The following is a 17,533-nucleotide window of genomic DNA, read 5'->3' on the forward strand; positions in this document are numbered from 1 at the left end:
GGGGAAGCGATCATGCTTCAAATGCGGTAAGCTTGGTCATTTTATTGCTAACTGTCCTGATAATGAAAGTGACCAGGAAAAGGGGAACAAAAGGGAGAAGAAGAAGCACTACAAGAAAGCCAAGGGCGAGGCGCATCTAGGAAAGGAGTGGGATTCGGATTGCTCCTCCTCCGACTCCGACAATGAGGGACTCGCCGCCACCGCCTTCAACAAATCGGCCCTCTTCCCCAACGAGCGTCACACGTGTCTCATGGCTAAGGAGAAGAAAGTAAGTACTCGAAACTCTACTTATGCTTCTTCTAGTGATAATGATTCTAGTGACGATGATGAAATAGACTATTCTAGTTTATTTAAAGGTCTAGATAGAATTACAATTGGCAAAATTAATGAATTAATTGATGCATTGAATGAGAAGGATAAACTCTTAGAGAAACAAGAGGATTTATTGTATGAAGAGCATGATAAATTTTTAGAAGCTCAAAAATCTCATGCTCTAGAAGTTAAAAGAAATGAGATGCTTACTTGTGAATTATCTTCATGCCATGAAACAATTTCTAAATTAAAAAGCATTAACAATGAGTTGAATGTTAAGATAGAAATAGCTAGTAAATCAACAACTTGTGTAGAAAATGTTGTTATTTGCAATAGATGTAAAGACTTTGATATTGATGCTTGTAGTGAACACATAGCTTCTATTGCAAAGTTAAATAATGAAGTGGCTAGTCTTAATGCTCAACTTAAGACTAGCAAAAGTGATTTTGAAAAACTAAAATTTGCTAGGGATGCCTACACGGTTGGTAGACACCCCTCAATTAAGGATGGACTTGGCTTCAAGAGGGAAGCCAAGAACTTAACAAGCCATAAGGCTCCCATTCCCGCCAAGGAGAAAGGGAAGGCCCCTATGGCTACTAGTGCTAAAAGGAACCATGCCTTTTTGTATCATGATAAAAGACAAACTAGAAATAGAAGTTATGATGCTTTTGATTCATATGTTTATGATTCTCATGCCATGTTTGCTCCTAGTTCCTCTTATGTGTATGATAGAAATGTTACTAGGAGAAATGTTGTTCCTAAAAGAAATGTTGCAAATGTTCATAGAAAAGTAGTGAATGAACCCTCTACAATTTATTGTGCTTTAAATGCTTCATTTGCAATTTGTAGAAAGGATAGAAAAGTAATTGCTAGGAAGTTAGGGGCAAAATGCAAAGGTGATAAAACTTGCATTTGGGTCCCTAAGGAAATTGTGACTAACCTTGTAGGACCCAACAAGAGTTGGGTACCTAAGTCCCAAGCCTAAATTTGCCTTGCAGGTTTATGCATCCGGGGGTTCAAGCTGGATTATCGACAGCGGATGCACAAACCATATGACGGGGGAGAAGAAGATGTTCACCTCCTACGTCAAGAATAAAGATTCCCAAGATTCAATTATATTCGGTGATGGGAATCAAGGCATGGTAAAAGGTTTAGGTAAAATTGCAATTTCTAATGAGCACTCCATATCTAATGTGTTTTTAGTTGAGTCTCTTGGATATAATCTGCTATCTGTGAGTCAATTATGCAATATGGGATATAACTGTCTATTTACAAATGTAGATGTGTCTGTCTTTAGAAGAAGTGATGGTTCACTAGCTTTTAAGGGTGTATTAGACGGCAAACTTTATTTAGTAGATTTTGCAAAAGAAGAGGCCGGTCTAGATGCATGCTTAATAGCTAAGACTAGCATGGGCTGGCTGTGGCATCGCCGCTTAGCACATGTGGGGATGAAGAACCTTCACAAGCTTCTAAAGGGAGAACACGTGATAGGTCTAACTAATGTTCAATTCGAAAAAGATAGACCTTGTGCAGCTTGTCAAGCAGGGAAACAGGTGGGAGGCTCTCATCACACCAAAAATGTGATGACGACATCAAGACCCTTGGAGATGCTGCATATGGACCTTTTTGGACCCGTCGCCTATCTGAGCATAGGAGGAAGTAAGTATGGTTTAGTTATTGTTGATGATTTTTCCCGCTTCACTTGGGTGTTCTTTTTGCAGGATAAGTCTGAAACCCAAGGGACCCTCAAGCGCTTCCTCAGGAGAGCTCAAAATGAGTTTGAGCTCAAGGTGAAGAAGATAAGGAGCGACAACGGGTCCGAATTCAAGAACCTTCAAGTGGAGGAATTCCTTGAGGAGGAAGGGATCAAGCACGAGTTCTCCGCTCCCTACACACCACAGCAAAATGGTGTGGTAGAGAGGAAGAACAGGACGCTAATCGATATGGCAAGGACAATGCTTGGAGAATTTAAGACCCCCGAGCGGTTTTGGTCGGAAGCCGTGAACACGGCTTGCCACGCCATCAACAGGGTCTACCTTCACCGACTCCTCAAGAAGACGTCGTATGAACTACTAACCGGTAACAAACCCAATGTATCGTACTTTCGTGTATTTGGGAGTAAATGCTACATTCTAGTGAAGAAGGGTAGAAATTCTAAGTTTGCTCCCAAAGCTGTAGAAGGGTTTTTGTTAGGTTATGACTCAAATACAAAGGCGTATAGAGTCTTCAACAAATCATCGGGTTTGGTTGAAGTCTCTAGCGACGTTGTATTTGATGAGACTAATGGCTCTCCAAAAGAGCAAGTTGTTGATTGTGATGATGTAGATGAAGAAGATGTTCCGACGGCCGCTATACGGACCATGGCGATTGGAGAAGTACGGCCACAGGAACAAGATGAACGAGATCAACCTTCTTCCTCAACTATGGTGCATCCCCCAACCGAAGATGACGAACAGGTACCTCAAGTGGAGGCGCTTGATCAAGGAGGAGCACAAGATGATCAAGTGATGGAGGAAGAAGCGCAACCGGCACCTCCAACCCAAGTTCGAGCGATGATTCAAAGGGATCATCCCGTCGACCAAATTCTGGGTGACATTAGCAAGGGAGTAACTACTCGATCTCGATTAGTTAATTTTTGTGAGCATTACTCCTTTGTCTCTTCTATTGAGCCTTTCAGGGTAGAAGAGGCCTTGCTAGATCCGGACTGGGTGTTGGCCATGCAAGAAGAGTTAAACAACTTCAAGCGCAATGAAGTTTGGACACTGGTGCCTCGTCCGAAGCAAAATGTTGTGGGAACCAAGTGGGTGTTCCGCAACAAACAGGACGAGCACGGGGTGGTGACGAGGAACAAGGCTCGACTTGTGGCAAAAGGTTATGCCCAAGTCGCAGGTTTGGACTTTGAGGAGACTTTCGCTCCTGTGGCTAGGCTAGAGTCCATTCGTATCTTGCTAGCATATGCCGCTCACCATTCTTTCAGGTTGTACCAAATGGATGTGAAGAGCGCTTTCCTCAACGGGCCAATCAAGGAGGAGGTGTACGTAGAGCAACCCCCTGGCTTCGAGGATGAACGGTACCCCGACCATGTGTGTAAGCTCTCTAAGGCGCTCTATGGACTTAAGCAAGCCCCAAGAGCATGGTATGAATGCCTTAGAGACTTTTTAATAGCTAATGCTTTCAAGGTTGGGAAAGCCGATCCAACTCTTTTTACAAAGACATGTGATGGTGATTTGTTTGTGTGCCAAATTTATGTCGATGACATAATATTTGGTTCTACTAACCAAAAGTCTTGTGAAGAGTTTAGCAGGGTGATGACGCAGAAATTCGAGATGTCGATGATGGGCGAGTTGAACTACTTCCTTGGGTTCCAAGTAAAGCAACTCAAGGACGGCACCTTCATCTCCCAAACGAAGTACACGCAAGATCTGCTAAAGCGGTTTGGGATGAAGGATGCCAAGCCCGCAAAGACTCCGATGGGAACCGACGGACACACCGACCTCAACAAAGGAGGTAAGTCCGTAGATCAAAAAGCATACCGGTCAATGATAGGGTCATTACTTTACTTATGTGCTAGTAGACCGGATATTATGCTTAGCGTATGCATGTGTGCTAGATTTCAATCCGATCCTAAGGAGTGTCACTTAGTAGCAGTGAAGCGAATTCTTAGATATTTGGTTGCTACGCCTTGCTTCGGGCTCTGGTATCCAAAGGGGTCTACCTTTGACTTAGTTGGATACTCAGACTCCGACTATGCTGGATGTAAGATCGATAGGAAGAGTACATCGGGGACGTGCCAATTCTTAGGAAGGTCCCTGGTGTCATGGAACTCTAAGAAACAAACATCCGTCGCCCTATCCACCGCTGAGGCCGAGTATGTTGCCGCAGGACAGTGTTGCGCGCAACTACTTTGGATGAGGCAAACCCTCAGGGACTTTGGCTACAATCTGAGCAAAGTCCCACTCCTATGTGATAATGAGAGTGCGATCCGCATGGCGGAGAATCCTGTTGAGCACAGCCGCACAAAGCACATAGACATCCGGCATCACTTTTTGAGAGACCACCAGCAAAAGGGAGATATCGAAGTGTTTCATGTTAGCACCGAGAACCAGCTAGCCGATATCTTTACCAAGCCTCTAGATGAGAAGACCTTTTGCAGGCTGCGTAGTGAGCTAAATGTCTTAGATTCGCGGAACTTGGATTGAATTGTAGCATACATGTGCTTATGCCTTTGATCATGTTCATTCTGCATTTTGTTGCTTATTATGGTGCTCAAGTTGTACAAACACTCCCTGGACCTCACAAGTCCGTTGCAAAGTGATGCACATGTTTAGGGGGAGATGTGTTACAACTTGATCCTTTGAGACTAACCATATGCTTGAGTTTGTTGTGATTTAGTCTCAAAGGAGAATTGAAAGGGAAAAGGTGGACTTGGATCATGCAAGACTTCCACTGCACTCCGATGAGAGGGTAACTAATTCCAAGTTCATCTCATGAAATCTTATTGCCATTTGCTCTTAATTGAAGACTTTTGTGAGGCAATGGGGTTAAAAGGGCCAAGATTGATCCCGTTTTGGTGCTTGATGCCAAAGGGGGAGAAAATAAAGGCCAAAGCAATAAATGGATCAGCTACCACTTGAGAAATTTTGAAAAAGTATAATAGAGCTTTTGGTTTGTCAAAACTCTTGCATTGTCTCTTTTGTCAAAAGTTGGCTTCTTGTGGGGAGAAATGTTGATTATGGGAAAAAAGGGGGAGTTTTTGAAATCCGTGGTCAAATTTCTTTGGAATGACTCTCTTTATGCTTCAACATGTGTGTTTGACTTAGAGATAGAGATTTGAGTTTGATTTGAAAAAACAAACCAAGTGGTGGCAAAGGATGATCCATATATGCCAAAATTGAATAAAACTCAAAGTTAGTTTTTATTTGAAGTAGTTTTGCACTTGTTCCACTTGCTTTATGTTGTGTTGGCATAAATCACCAAAAAGGGGGAGATTGAAAGGGAAATGTGCCTTTGGGCCATTTCTAAGTATTTTGGTGATTAAGTGCAAACACAAATGCTTAAATATGAAAATATGCCCATGGATGAACAAAGTGCAAATCACAAGTTAAGGTATGTTTCTAAGCCTTAGTACATTGGTTTTGTGTACTAATATTCTTGTCTAAGTGTTAGAAACAGGAAGAAGAAGAGGAGTGGAGGGCTGCTTCGGGCTGGGGCACCGGACTGTCCGGTGTGCACCGGACAGTGTCCGGTGCGCCAGACCAGCGCGGAGCAAACCAGCCGCTCTCGGGTTTTTCTCCGGCGACTTCGGCTAAAATTCACCGGACTGTCCGGTGTGCACCGGACTGTCCGGTGAGCCAACGGTCGGCCGGGCCAACGGTCGGCCGCGCGATCGGCGCGCGACACGTGGCCGAGCCAACGGTCGGAAAGGTACACCGGACTGTCCGGTGTGCACCGGACATGTCCGGTGCCCCAACTGTGCGCAGATCTGCATCAGAAAGCAACGGTCGGATGAGCTTTTTATGGAAACAAATCGGGCACCGGACAGTGTCCGGTGTGCACCGGACTGTCCGGTGCGCCCGACGACAGAAGGGAAGGATAGCCTTCCAGTTGTGTTCTCAACGGCTCCTAGCTGCCTTGGGGCTATAAAAGGGACCCCTTGGCGCATGGAGGAGAACACCAAGCATTCCTACAACCTTTCTAAGCACCAAGACATTGATCTAGCGCATTCGATTCATTGTGATAGCATATAGAGCTCTTGTGGAGTTGTGTACTCTTTGAGTTGTGTTGCGAGCTCTTATTGCTGCTTGTGTGCGTGTTGCTCTTTTGAAGTCTTGTGTGCGTTGCTCATTCCCTCCCTTGCTCCGTGATTCTCTGTGAACATCTTTTGTAAGGGCGAGAGGCTCCAAATTGTGGAGATTCCTCGCAAACGGGATTGAGAAAAGAAAAGCAAGAACACCGTGGTATTCAAGTTGATCATTGGATCACTTGAGAGGAGTTGAGTGCAACTCTCGTCCGTTGGGACGCCACAACGTGGAAGTAGGCAAGTTTTGTACTTGGCCGAACCACGGGATAACCACCGTGTCATCTCTGTGATTGATTTCTTGTGGTTATTGTGTTTTGACTCCTCTCTAGCCACTTGGCCATAATTGTGCTAACACTTAACAAGTTTTTGTGGCTTAAGTTTTGAAGTTTTACAAGATCACCTATTCACCCCCCCCCCTCTAGGTGCTCTCACGCGCGCGGCCCTCCTGGCGGCTCGGGGCGGGCAGCCCCGGCGAAGGCTCGCGGCCACGGCGGGCGCGCGGCCCCGGCAGCGGCCCGGCTGTCCAGTGCACGAGCGCGGGCGCGCGAGCACCTGCAGCTCGGCGGGCGTCGTCCTCCCTGGTGCGCGGCTTCGGCCATGTCCGGCGATGGCCCGGCCGACCCTTCCTCCTCCTCCGGTCCGTCGTCGACGACGTTAGCGCCGAACAGGGAGAGGGGCAGCGGGCCCCACGGCTTCTCCCAAGGCTAGGAGGAGGGAGCGGCGTGGCCGTCCTTTTCGTCGAGCCCCTTGCGCGGGCGCGGCGACCCGGCAGCGCGCGGCAACCGGCGCGCAGCCCCGGCCAGGCGGGCCCGGCGGCAGCGGCCCCGGCAGCGCGCGGCAACCGGCGCACGGCCCCGGCCAGGCGGGCACGGCGGCCCGGCGCGGGCTCTGCCGGCCAGGGCGAGTGTTCCTCCGACTACGGCGCGGGTGAGGCCTTCCAGCGCGCGGCCCCTGCTGCGAGCGTGGTCCCGGCGGCGAGCGCGACCCCTGCAAGTCACAGGCTCGGCGCGCGGTAAGGGCATGGGCGCTGCGGCCCCAGCGTGCTGCGCGGGCGTGGCCCAGCGTCCAGCGGCCCTGACGCCGATGCTTGCACCCGCGCGAAGCCCCGTAGCCAGCAATTCCATTGTTTGCATGAATGAAATCATCGAGACGATTGACACATAATAAATCCTTACAGAATTGCTGTAGATTCATAGTGCTAGATGTGGACAGCAAAGCGCCGCTGTATGCTTCTGCTTTTCTTTTTTGGCGTGTGTAGCCACATCCTTTGTTCCTGCCCGGCGCCATCCCACTTGGTTGTTTTTTTTTATGATTGAAAGCCTTCATGCTTCCTCGGTCAATCACCGGTGCGCACTGGGAGCATCGCCGGAAAAAAAATTCTTCGGCTAAGAGTAACTTCTTTCTCCTTTTCTTCTCTGATCTCGCGAGCAGTGCTGATAACGTGTTGTAATCTACTCAGCGGTAACGAGATTGAGAGAGACAAAATGACAGAACCATTGTCTTTATTGCAGAGTGTCATGTATTTATACAGGGGATACAAAGTCTCCCAAGGGGTGTGTCCCTTGGGAGTAACTGCCAGTTGATCACAGGACAATATTTTGTAACAAAACGTACACATCGTCAAAATAGCGAGGCATGAAACTGGCCTTGGCCATGGACGCGTGAAGCGCGCCATGCGTTGGATATGTGGTCAATAAGTATATACAATACAATGTTTAACAGAGCTGATAGTACTGCTTCGGCACATTTTTGTCCACGCTTCATGAGAGATAAAACACCTGCACGTAAATTCACATGCTGCACTGAAGGCCCGATCACTGAGGAGCGAACTGCCGTAACTCCCTTCTATATATACCCCCAGTCCCTGTTTCAGTTTTCGTCAAGCTAGCAGCACCAAGTTGTCGATCACTTGCCTGCTCTTGAGCTCGATTAAGCTATCATCAGCTACAGCATCCGATCCCAACTGCAACTGTAGCAGCGACAACTGCCATGGAGGCCCAGAACGTGGAGGTTGCTGCCCTGGTGCAGAAGATCGCGGCCCTCCACGCCGACATCGCCAAGCTGCCGTCGCTGAGCCCGTCCCCCGACGCCAACGCGCTGTTCACCAGCCTCGTCATGGCCTGCGTCCCGCCAAACCCTGTCGACGTGACCAAGCTCAGCCCGGACGTCCAGGGGATGCGAGAGGAGCTCATCCGCCTCTGCTCCGACGTCGAGGGCCACCTCGAGGCGCACTACGCCGACATGCTCGCCGCCTTCGACAACCCGCTCGACCACCTCGGCCGCTTTCCCTACTTCAGCAACTACATCGACCTGAGCAAGCTGGAGTTTGACCTCCTTGTCCGCTACATCCCAGGGCTCGCGCCTTCCCGTGTCGCCTTCGTCGGCTCCGGCCCCTTGCCGTTCAGCTCGCTCGTGCTCGCCGCGCGCCACCTGCCCAACACACTGTTCGACAACTACGATCGGTGTGCCGCCGCCAACGACCGTGCTCGGAAGCTGGTCCGTGCGGACAAGGACCTGAACGCGCGCATGTCCTTCCACACGGTCGACGTCGCCAACCTCACGGACGAGCTCGCCAAGTACGACATAGTCTTCCTTGCCGCGCTAGTAGGCATGGCGGCTGAGGACAAGGCCAAGGTGGTTGCGCATCTTGGCAGGCACATGGCGGACGGAGCGGCTCTCGTCATGCGCAGCGCCCACGGGGCTCGCGGCTTCCTCTACCCGATCGTCGATCCTGAGGACATTCGTCACGGTGGGTTCGACGTGCTTGCCGTGTACCACCCGGACAACGAGGTCATCAACTCCGTCATCATCACGCGTAAAATGGACGCCCACACCAAGGGGCTTCAGAATGGACAAGCGCATGCACGCGGCACGGTGCCGATAGTGAGCCCGCCGTGCAAGTGCTGCAAGATGGAGGCCAACGCGCTCCAGAAGAGAGAGGAGATGGCGACCACGACAGAGCTGTCCATCTGATGCAAGGAACTTTTGAGCACCTATGCGTGCGTGGTAACAATAATAGTTACAAATCGCTGCTGCTGAATTTCTCATGCACTTCTTTATTTGATGCTATGCATTGTGAAGTGTTTAATAAGAATGTGTTCTTCCTATGTAATGATATATGCCAAGTTGCTAGCACTTTTACGTGTGATGTGACGGATATCGTGTGAACAGTTTGATGGATGGGTTGGTTTATCGTTTCTCACTCATATCAATTTTGTTTTATGGTAATTAGTTGGTCTATCTTCAAATCATGCCTTACAAACTACTCCCTCCGTCCAAAAGTGGCATATATCATCTCAGATTTTATTGATACAGTTTAATATCATACGCGAACAACGCGCGATATGCACGAACGACGCGTGGCAATGCACGCGACACGAGTGAAAACACCGCGCGCGACACACGCGAAAACAGCACACGTGACGACACACGACACTACATGAAAAGTACGAGCGACAACACGTGAACGACGCACAAATCAGCTCGTGACCACGTGCGAAACCGCGCTCGCGATACTCGAGAAAAGCTAAATAGACATTGCATTTATATTAAACAAATATTTGTTGAAAACATCCCAGTTGGTACTAACCACATTAACTTGTGTCAATAAAATCGTAATTTAAAAACTATACATTAATTTTAATTAGAATGTTGTTTAAATAAACATCGGATAAACGATTAACTGGATAATTAACGAAAACATGTGTTGCGACAAAATAATATTACTAACACATAAACCTATATTCCTAAGTTGATTTTAATTATTATAAAACATATACGAAAGATATTTCAGAGTAATATCTAATTTAGATTTAATCCGAATTATAATTTGAGTAGAAGTCATATTTCAAAGCTCGGTAAGTTACATCTATGTTATATAGAATTCGTAGCGTCTAAATTATTAATTTAGAACAGAAGTGGCATGCGAGAACTAATAACATATATCACCTCTATATTAAATAAGTATTAAATCAAAATATTTGAGTTGACGTTAATCATATTAACACATGTTTATAAAGCGTAAATTATAAATTAGTTTTAATTAGATTTCTATTTTTATATGCGTCGAATAAATAAATAATTATTAACTAAATAAAAACATGTGTCGCGATAGAATAATGTTTTTAACATGCACACGACATTATAATGGAGCTGAACCAGAATAATTTGGATGTCTAACGCAAAAGTTAACACATATTCAATAAACCGCGGGTTTAGTGCGACGTGGCCTGATTCTATTGGCAAAAAACCATGAGTTTTTTGGAACCGTGATATCCCCAACACTGGGTTTCTGAAAATCAGTATCCCGAACAGAGCAATTGTAATTTTGGTATTATAATCCATAGAACTTCAGATTTCTAGTATCTGAGTCCGATTTAGTCCGAGGTCAAGTCGTTGTTACGCCATTCCGTTTCTCAGAACGGATCGCGAGCTCGCTCCTTTCTTCCTCTCCCTCTCTGTCCGGCTCCCCGACTGCTCCCGGCGCTCGTCGAGCTCGCCAGTCTGCGGAGCTCCTCGTCGAGCTCGCGAGTCTCCTACCCGACGGTCTTGGTCCCTCTGCCCGGCGCTCCAGGTGAGTAGCAGCTCTCTCTTTCTCTGGCGCCCCTTTCTCAAGTGCTCTTCTGGAAATTATCAGGTGTAGTCAGTTTCCTAGTCGTAAAACTGAACTGCAAACTACACGTCCTCCAGTTCTCAAGTTTCATCTAAAAATTACATTCTAAAAAGTTTCAGTTCAGTTCAGTTTTTAGTCTCTGTTTTTAGGTTTTAAGTTAAGTTTCAGTCTCAGTTCAGTTTTCAATTTCTGTTTTCAGGTGTTTTCAGTTCATTAGCAGTTTCAGTTAACTTATCAGTTCTCAAGGTTTTACGACTACGAAAACTGAACTGAACTACACGTCTTCCAGTTCTCCAGGCCCTCCAGACTGAAAACTGAACTGAACTGAAACAGAGACTGCTAACAAATGGTGTAGTCAGTTTCGTAGTCGTAAATCTTGGTTTCAGACAGGGAGAATTATCAGGTGTTCAGTTCAGACCTGGGGAATTATCAGGTGCTCACCTTTCTCCTGGCGCCCCTTGAGCAGCTCGTCGTAGGTTCCTTCGCCGTGGCCATGGATAAATCACCAAGATCAATTCGTATCGGATCTGGACCTGCTAGGGCCGACACACGCAAAGATGTCGCAGAAGCTGCAGATGGGATTAGGCGCACATGCATCGTCGACACGAGCAACATTGATTATGGCACTAGTAGATTACGTCCGCGCCATCGATTATGTAGGACACATGATCCGGTATGTTTTTACTGTAACTAACATAATGTCTTATTATAGTAACAGTCAATACTATAATGTGATATTGAATGTCATTATTCATTTGGTTGTAGGCGCAGAGATATAATCGAGTTTGGGATGGTCTTTTAGACGCCATTAGACAGATGCAGTTATCTGCCGATGAGTTGAGGAAGTTGAGCCGCCGCAATCATGTGCCTGAGTATTATGATATGGTGCACAAGAATTGCTTGGTTAATGCCATGAGTGATGTTAGTGAAATTGCAAAAGGTCTAGACACTATGAGCAGGGATTTGGAGGAAGTTCTTATTGGTCCGCAACCTCTAATTGAGGATTACGAAGCCCTTGGAATGTACGATGATTTCAAAACTGATGTTCATTGTGATTGTACTGAGCAGTGTGGTTCGGATGAGGACAACTCTTCTTTTGACTCGGATGAGATCCATGATCGCCGTATGAAGGGCCCTATCTGAGCCATGTATTAATTTGATGTAGTATTCTATTGCCAATGTATTTTGTGAGACTTGTAGTTCATGAGGAATTTTTAGTTCAACTTGGTTTTGGCCCAAGTTTGTATCTTCAGCTTGCTACTCATGATGTATCTTCAACTATGTATGCCCAGTTTAATGAATTCAGCTTATTCCAGCTTGAACATGGATCTAAACATTAATTCAGGTGTCGTGAATATGTGAAGCTAACTCAAATCAGTACCATTTTCAGAACTTATATCAGGTGCAAATTTTCATGTCTTTCCATATTTGTGGCTCGCCAATTCACACAGGTGAAGGCAAATGCATAGGTGATTCAAACAAACAGGCAGTAATCTTCGCAACTGAATTATTGACTGGCTGAGAGGGTTTAACACCCGAAGCCACCACGGGCACAGCTCAAGCTGAACTTACATGAGAGGGTTTCTGTCTGCTCGGTTTTCAGAAATACCAAACTGCAGTTTCACTCAATTTACAGGAACTGCACTTACATGACTGCATTTACAGGAACACGATTAGACTAGGACTAAATGAAGCTAATTATCACTAGTACATCTGCAGCTGTAGCAAACTGCATTTTCACCATACCAAACTGCAGTTTCATTGCCATAACAAACTGCATAAACAGAAATTGGTGACCATTCGCAGAACAGAAAAAAACTGCCATAACAAACTGCCATAACAAACTGCAATATGAAATGTGAAAAAATCAGCAGTTGAAGTCTCCCTTTACACTTCTGTCTTCTGTGTTTGCAATACGAAACCATGGCGACAAATATGCTAGCTTCACACGGCTAGACAAAGCCGAAAGTAGCAAGGAGCACTTGTGTTCTCAGATGCTGTTTCAGTTTCCAGTGACAGCAACAAGCAGAGCACCTGGCAACCTCTGAACGGCGGCACTCAACAGCAAGGACCAATTGTGTTCAGTTCTGGAAACTTGTAAACAGCAAGGACCACTTGTGTTTAGTTCTGGAAGCTTGTAAACAGCAAGGACCACCTTCTGTGAACACAAGCTACCATTATTCAAGAGCAAGGACCACTTGCAAACAGATCTGTGAACTGATGGTACACAAAATAAGATAGAAGTGCAGGATTTCAGAGTATATTGAGCACACAATTTAAGTTGTCAACTTACTTCAATACATTACATCACAAACATGTCTAGAGAAAGTACTTCAATACATTACATCACAATAACAGCTGGGAAACTAGTTTAACACATGACATCTGTCCTTATTTTCTAGACACCGTTCATCTTCTTCTTTGGAGTCAGTTTTTTGACAGCATGCCTCACTCTCCTCTGTGGGGTAGTACCAACTATTTCTTCTGGAACATCAATGGAGACAAGTTGGTGTCGACCAGAATCCCCTAGTTCTGGCTGTGATGAAGAAGCTTCAGCTAGCTCCTTAGGAAACCATTTCTTTGTTGAGTTCTTTCTTGGTTTCCTTTTCCTGTGCAGATGATTATTAGATAAACAACCAAAATTAATTTATAAAAACAGATACGAGATTATAAGAGTACCTTTTCTTCGTTCCATTTAGGGGGCATTTGTAGCTAGTCTTCCTATGCCCTAACTCCCCACAATTAGGGCACTTGAATTTGCCTCGAATAATCTTCTTAGCTTTCTCACTTTCGTTGGCAGGCTTTTTCTTACTACTCCCACCTTCTAGACAACTCTTGAACCTATTTTTCCTTTAACGTCCCACGCCTCTCTTGCCTAGTGGAGCACCAACCTCCTTTGCAAAATCCACCTTTGGCCAAAATAATTTGCTTTCAATTGGCTCCACCAATCTCTCATAAGCTTTCCTAAACATGTCAACTGAGTAGTAATCGTCGACAAACTCCTCCATCATTACATTTCTATATTGCTGTGCGGTAATTAGACATAATGCATGGTGGCGGGGCTTCCCTGTATGTTGCCATTCCTTACATGAACATTCTCTAAGATGAGCCTTCACCACATATCTAGAAAAACAATCACCATTGTCTCTCACCTCTGCAACATAGTCATCGCCTTTTATGACCTCCAAGTGTCCAAGTCCTCTAGTTCTTGCATTGAGTTGTCCTATGATAGAAGGTAAAATCTTTCCCTCCAACCTCCTTCCTATCCGCTTCCTCTTGTAAAATAGTTACATGATCATTATCCTAATTTTGTCAGCTAGGTCACAATCAGGGAGGTCCTTGTAGTCCTTTATCCAGTTATTGAACACCTCAGCAATGTTATTTGTTACATAGTCGCATTTGATAGTAGGGTTGAATGCACTTTGGTACCACAACAAGGAATGGAACCTATCTAACCAGGCAGCAATATCAGGATTGCTTCTGACATTTGCAATGTACATGTCATATACTTCTGCCTTGTACGCCCTGGTAGCAGGGTACATGTATTCTGATCCAGCATATTGCTTGACGTAATTGTTCATTAGGTGCCGGAAACACTCTCTTTTCTCAGCTTCTGGAAAAACATCCTTCATTGCATTTGTTAGCCCTTTGCAAGCATCAGAACACAATGCTAGGTTAGGTAAATCCCCGATGGCCTTGCGTAACTATAGAAGGAACCAATGCCAGTTGTCCTCTGTTTCGGACTCAAAGAATCCATATGCAACAGGGAACATCCAGTTGTGGCCGTCGACGGCTGTTGCAGATGGTAGGTGACCATTCCATCTACCATTCAAAGTTGTCGAATCAACACTCAAGTAAGGTCTGCATCCATGTAAGAAACCACTAATACAAGGGCCAAGTGCACAGAAGAACCTACTAAAATAAACTCTGCCATCCTCAACACGTACACCAATTTCAATGACACTATCAGGTGACCTCTGCAATACAGCCTCCTTCCAAGAGAATAGAAGTTGGAAACTCTCTTCCCAAGTCCCAAACAACTCCTTCAAGGCTTTCTCTTTTCCATACCAAACTGTATCATAAGAAATGGTGCACTTGTACGTATCTTGAAGGAAAGTCTGTAAATCCTTTGCACTTGTGTGTGGTTTCTTCGCAAGGATAGGTAAAGCTTTAGCAGCAACCCAAGCACTGGTTGGTGTGCTTGTCCTCCTCCGGCCACTAGAAGTGCAAGTGTGATGATCATTCATCACAGTCACCTACAGAAGTATAAATGAAATGCACATTACTACTAAGGCATAAAAAAACTTCAACAAAATTAAAATTTTGACAAAACCGTACAATTATGGTAGGTGACTCATCCCTTTCAATTCTTGCATGTATGCTCCAAGGACAATCACCACCTCGACAAAATCCTCTGTATTTCTTCGGGGTACTAGCCTCAATGCCTAACTCAAACTCTTTTTCTATGGCATACTGTCTCATAGCAAGTCTGAATTCAGCCATAGATGGATACATGCAGCCAACCGCCATGATTGGATGGTTAGAATCATACAAAACTCTACTCTCATTTGGCAAAAAATCAACACAGGGCATGGAGGATGAAGAATCAACTCCAAACTCATTTGGATTATTTGAATGACCACAATGATTAGAAGCCTCCTCTCTCTCTTTGTTTTCTCGTTCATCTTCAGCCGCCAATCCAAGTTTCGAATACATAGCTAACTCACTGGGTACATGTTGAGGCCCTTCTTCATCCCATCGAAGATCAGGTCCAATACCCTCAAAATCAAATACTTGCGATGGGTCAAACACTGTTAACTGAAAATTGACAGTGCCCTACAAAAATTATGAGGAGCAGTACAAATGAGAAACATCAACTCATTTCTACGTGCACAGGCAACAATACACAAGTGTAGTCCCTTCACAAACAGGGAGGCAACAATACACAAGTGCAGACTAATATATGAAATACATTTGTACAGCATTTTGACGAAACACGTGCGAGACAATTAGTAGAATAGTGGGGTCCAAATCAGTTACCGTTTCAACCGGATCTTCACGACAAGCTGGTGGTGCCTCCAACCAAGAGTTGTCAACTTCGTCGATCGTCAGAGCAGCATCGACCAACGGCGACGGATTGAGGGCCAACCCTGTGTCGCTGCCAACGACCTCGCCTAGAGGCAACGACGAGGATAACTCGCCGGCTGCGTGGACTGCGAGGTCCGGCGAGGGGACTGCCGGAGGTTGCATTGGGACGAAGAAAGAGAAGAGAGAAAGGTTGGTTTTCACGAACTGAAGAATAGAGGAAGGCCGATCCGTTTTGACGAACGGGAAATACACCTCTTCAACTTAAAAGAAGGGCACCAACCGTCCACACGCGCGGTAACAGCAGCCGGTACAAGTTAATACTTAGCGCGACGGTTAAAAGTGCCCACGATGACAAATTTCCAAACGGAAGCCTATTATAATACTAAGATTCCAATTGCAAGGTTGGGGGTACCAAACTTCCGAAGCCCGCCGTTCGGGATACCTCAGCTCCAAAAAACTCAAAAACCAGGCCACACAGAGGGTCACAAGGTTGCGGCTACAGAAGATTCCATAGACCAAAAAGGCCAATGGAAGGTTGACACATGGCCGCGATTATGCATGGGGGGCTGACGGCATGCAGGTGAGAAGTTGTGAAGGCGTGATGCATACAAGTGGGGTCCATTGGATGATTTCCTTCTTCCCCATGCATGCACGGACGGTTACTGCACATGGGGGTTTCCTCTTCGTGGGAAAACCCCCATGTGCAAGGTAGTCGGCCACGGAGTAGGGTAGCATGGGGGATAGAGGGAATCAGGGTTGGGTGTGGGCTTCCACGCGCTATAGCGGGGTGCACACACCATGGACGCACAGGGAAGCACGGTCAGCCATGGCTGTGCCGGCTATGGTGCTGCTCGAGATGAGGGCGTCGCGATAAGGAAGAAAAGGGGGGGTAGACAAACACTCACCTTAGGGCAGAGCTCGAACGACGAGGAGAACAATGGCGACGCTTTGCGTGTCGCAGCATGGTGGATGGCGGCAAAAAGCTCCTTCGGCAAGACGATGACGAGTGCTACGGCGAGGTAGGGTAGCGGGGCTCGCGCGGAGATGGCGGGCACGGCTCAGCGGGGGAAGTTAGGACTGCCATTGCCATGAGCAGGCTAAGAGACCGCAGGGAGGTAGAGGTAGGAGAGGGGTTCGCCTGCGGACGACCAGTAACCGGAGGGGCTCGCACGATTTGGCTCAGGAGGGAATGACGAGGGGAAGAATAAAATACATATATTATCAAGTTTTTGGAGTATTTTAGCTTTGGCAAATACTAAATTTTACAGATAAAAATAATATCAGAGAATCTGAATTTCACATTTAATACTCGAAAAATCTTCCGAATGATTAGAAAATCCCCCAAAACATCCTCGAGATAATTTTACATATTTCGAAAACTTTTTGCACTCATAAACACTATGAAATGGCATGAATGCAACAATCGAAACTTCTCTAGGATTTTATTTTACTACGCTAAAAACATATATATATATATATAACATCCCTCCATTATTCAGGAAAAAGAGAAGAAAAGCAAGTGCAGGAGAGGGTAACACCTGAATTTGGTGGATATCAGCAAAGAAATTTTATACCCCCAAATTCAGGGTGTTACATTTTCCCAGCTACAATGTCTACCTTTAGCTTAACACCAGTAGCCTTTTCATCTTTGATCTGGGAACAACATGATACTCATTATCTGCATTTACTAAGAAGTTATTCATCATCCTCTTCATCAACTT

The 17,533-nt window shown here is 45.9% G+C and overlaps 1 protein-coding gene across 1 annotated transcript; it reads left to right on the forward strand.

Moving 5' to 3' along the window:
- The first annotated feature begins 7,913 nt into the window (after positions 1–7,913).
- Positions 7,914–9,253, forward strand: LOC109942391 (nicotianamine synthase 2). The gene has a single exon (XM_020544340.1). It carries the CDS (start codon positions 8,102–8,104, stop codon positions 9,083–9,085), a length of 984 nt encoding a protein of 327 aa, XP_020399929.1. The 5' UTR covers positions 7,914–8,101; the 3' UTR covers positions 9,086–9,253.
- The last annotated feature ends 8,280 nt before the right edge of the window (positions 9,254–17,533 follow it).

Source organism: Zea mays, chromosome 9 (assembly GCF_902167145.1).
Source record: "Zea mays cultivar B73 chromosome 9, Zm-B73-REFERENCE-NAM-5.0, whole genome shotgun sequence".
Lineage (NCBI taxonomy): Eukaryota > Viridiplantae > Streptophyta > Magnoliopsida > Poales > Poaceae > Zea > Zea mays.

Coding starts and splice junctions, on each gene's coding strand:
- LOC109942391 (XM_020544340.1), top strand. CDS start 8,102: ATGGAGGCCCAGAACGTGGAGGTTGCTGCCCTGGTGCAGAAGATCGCG.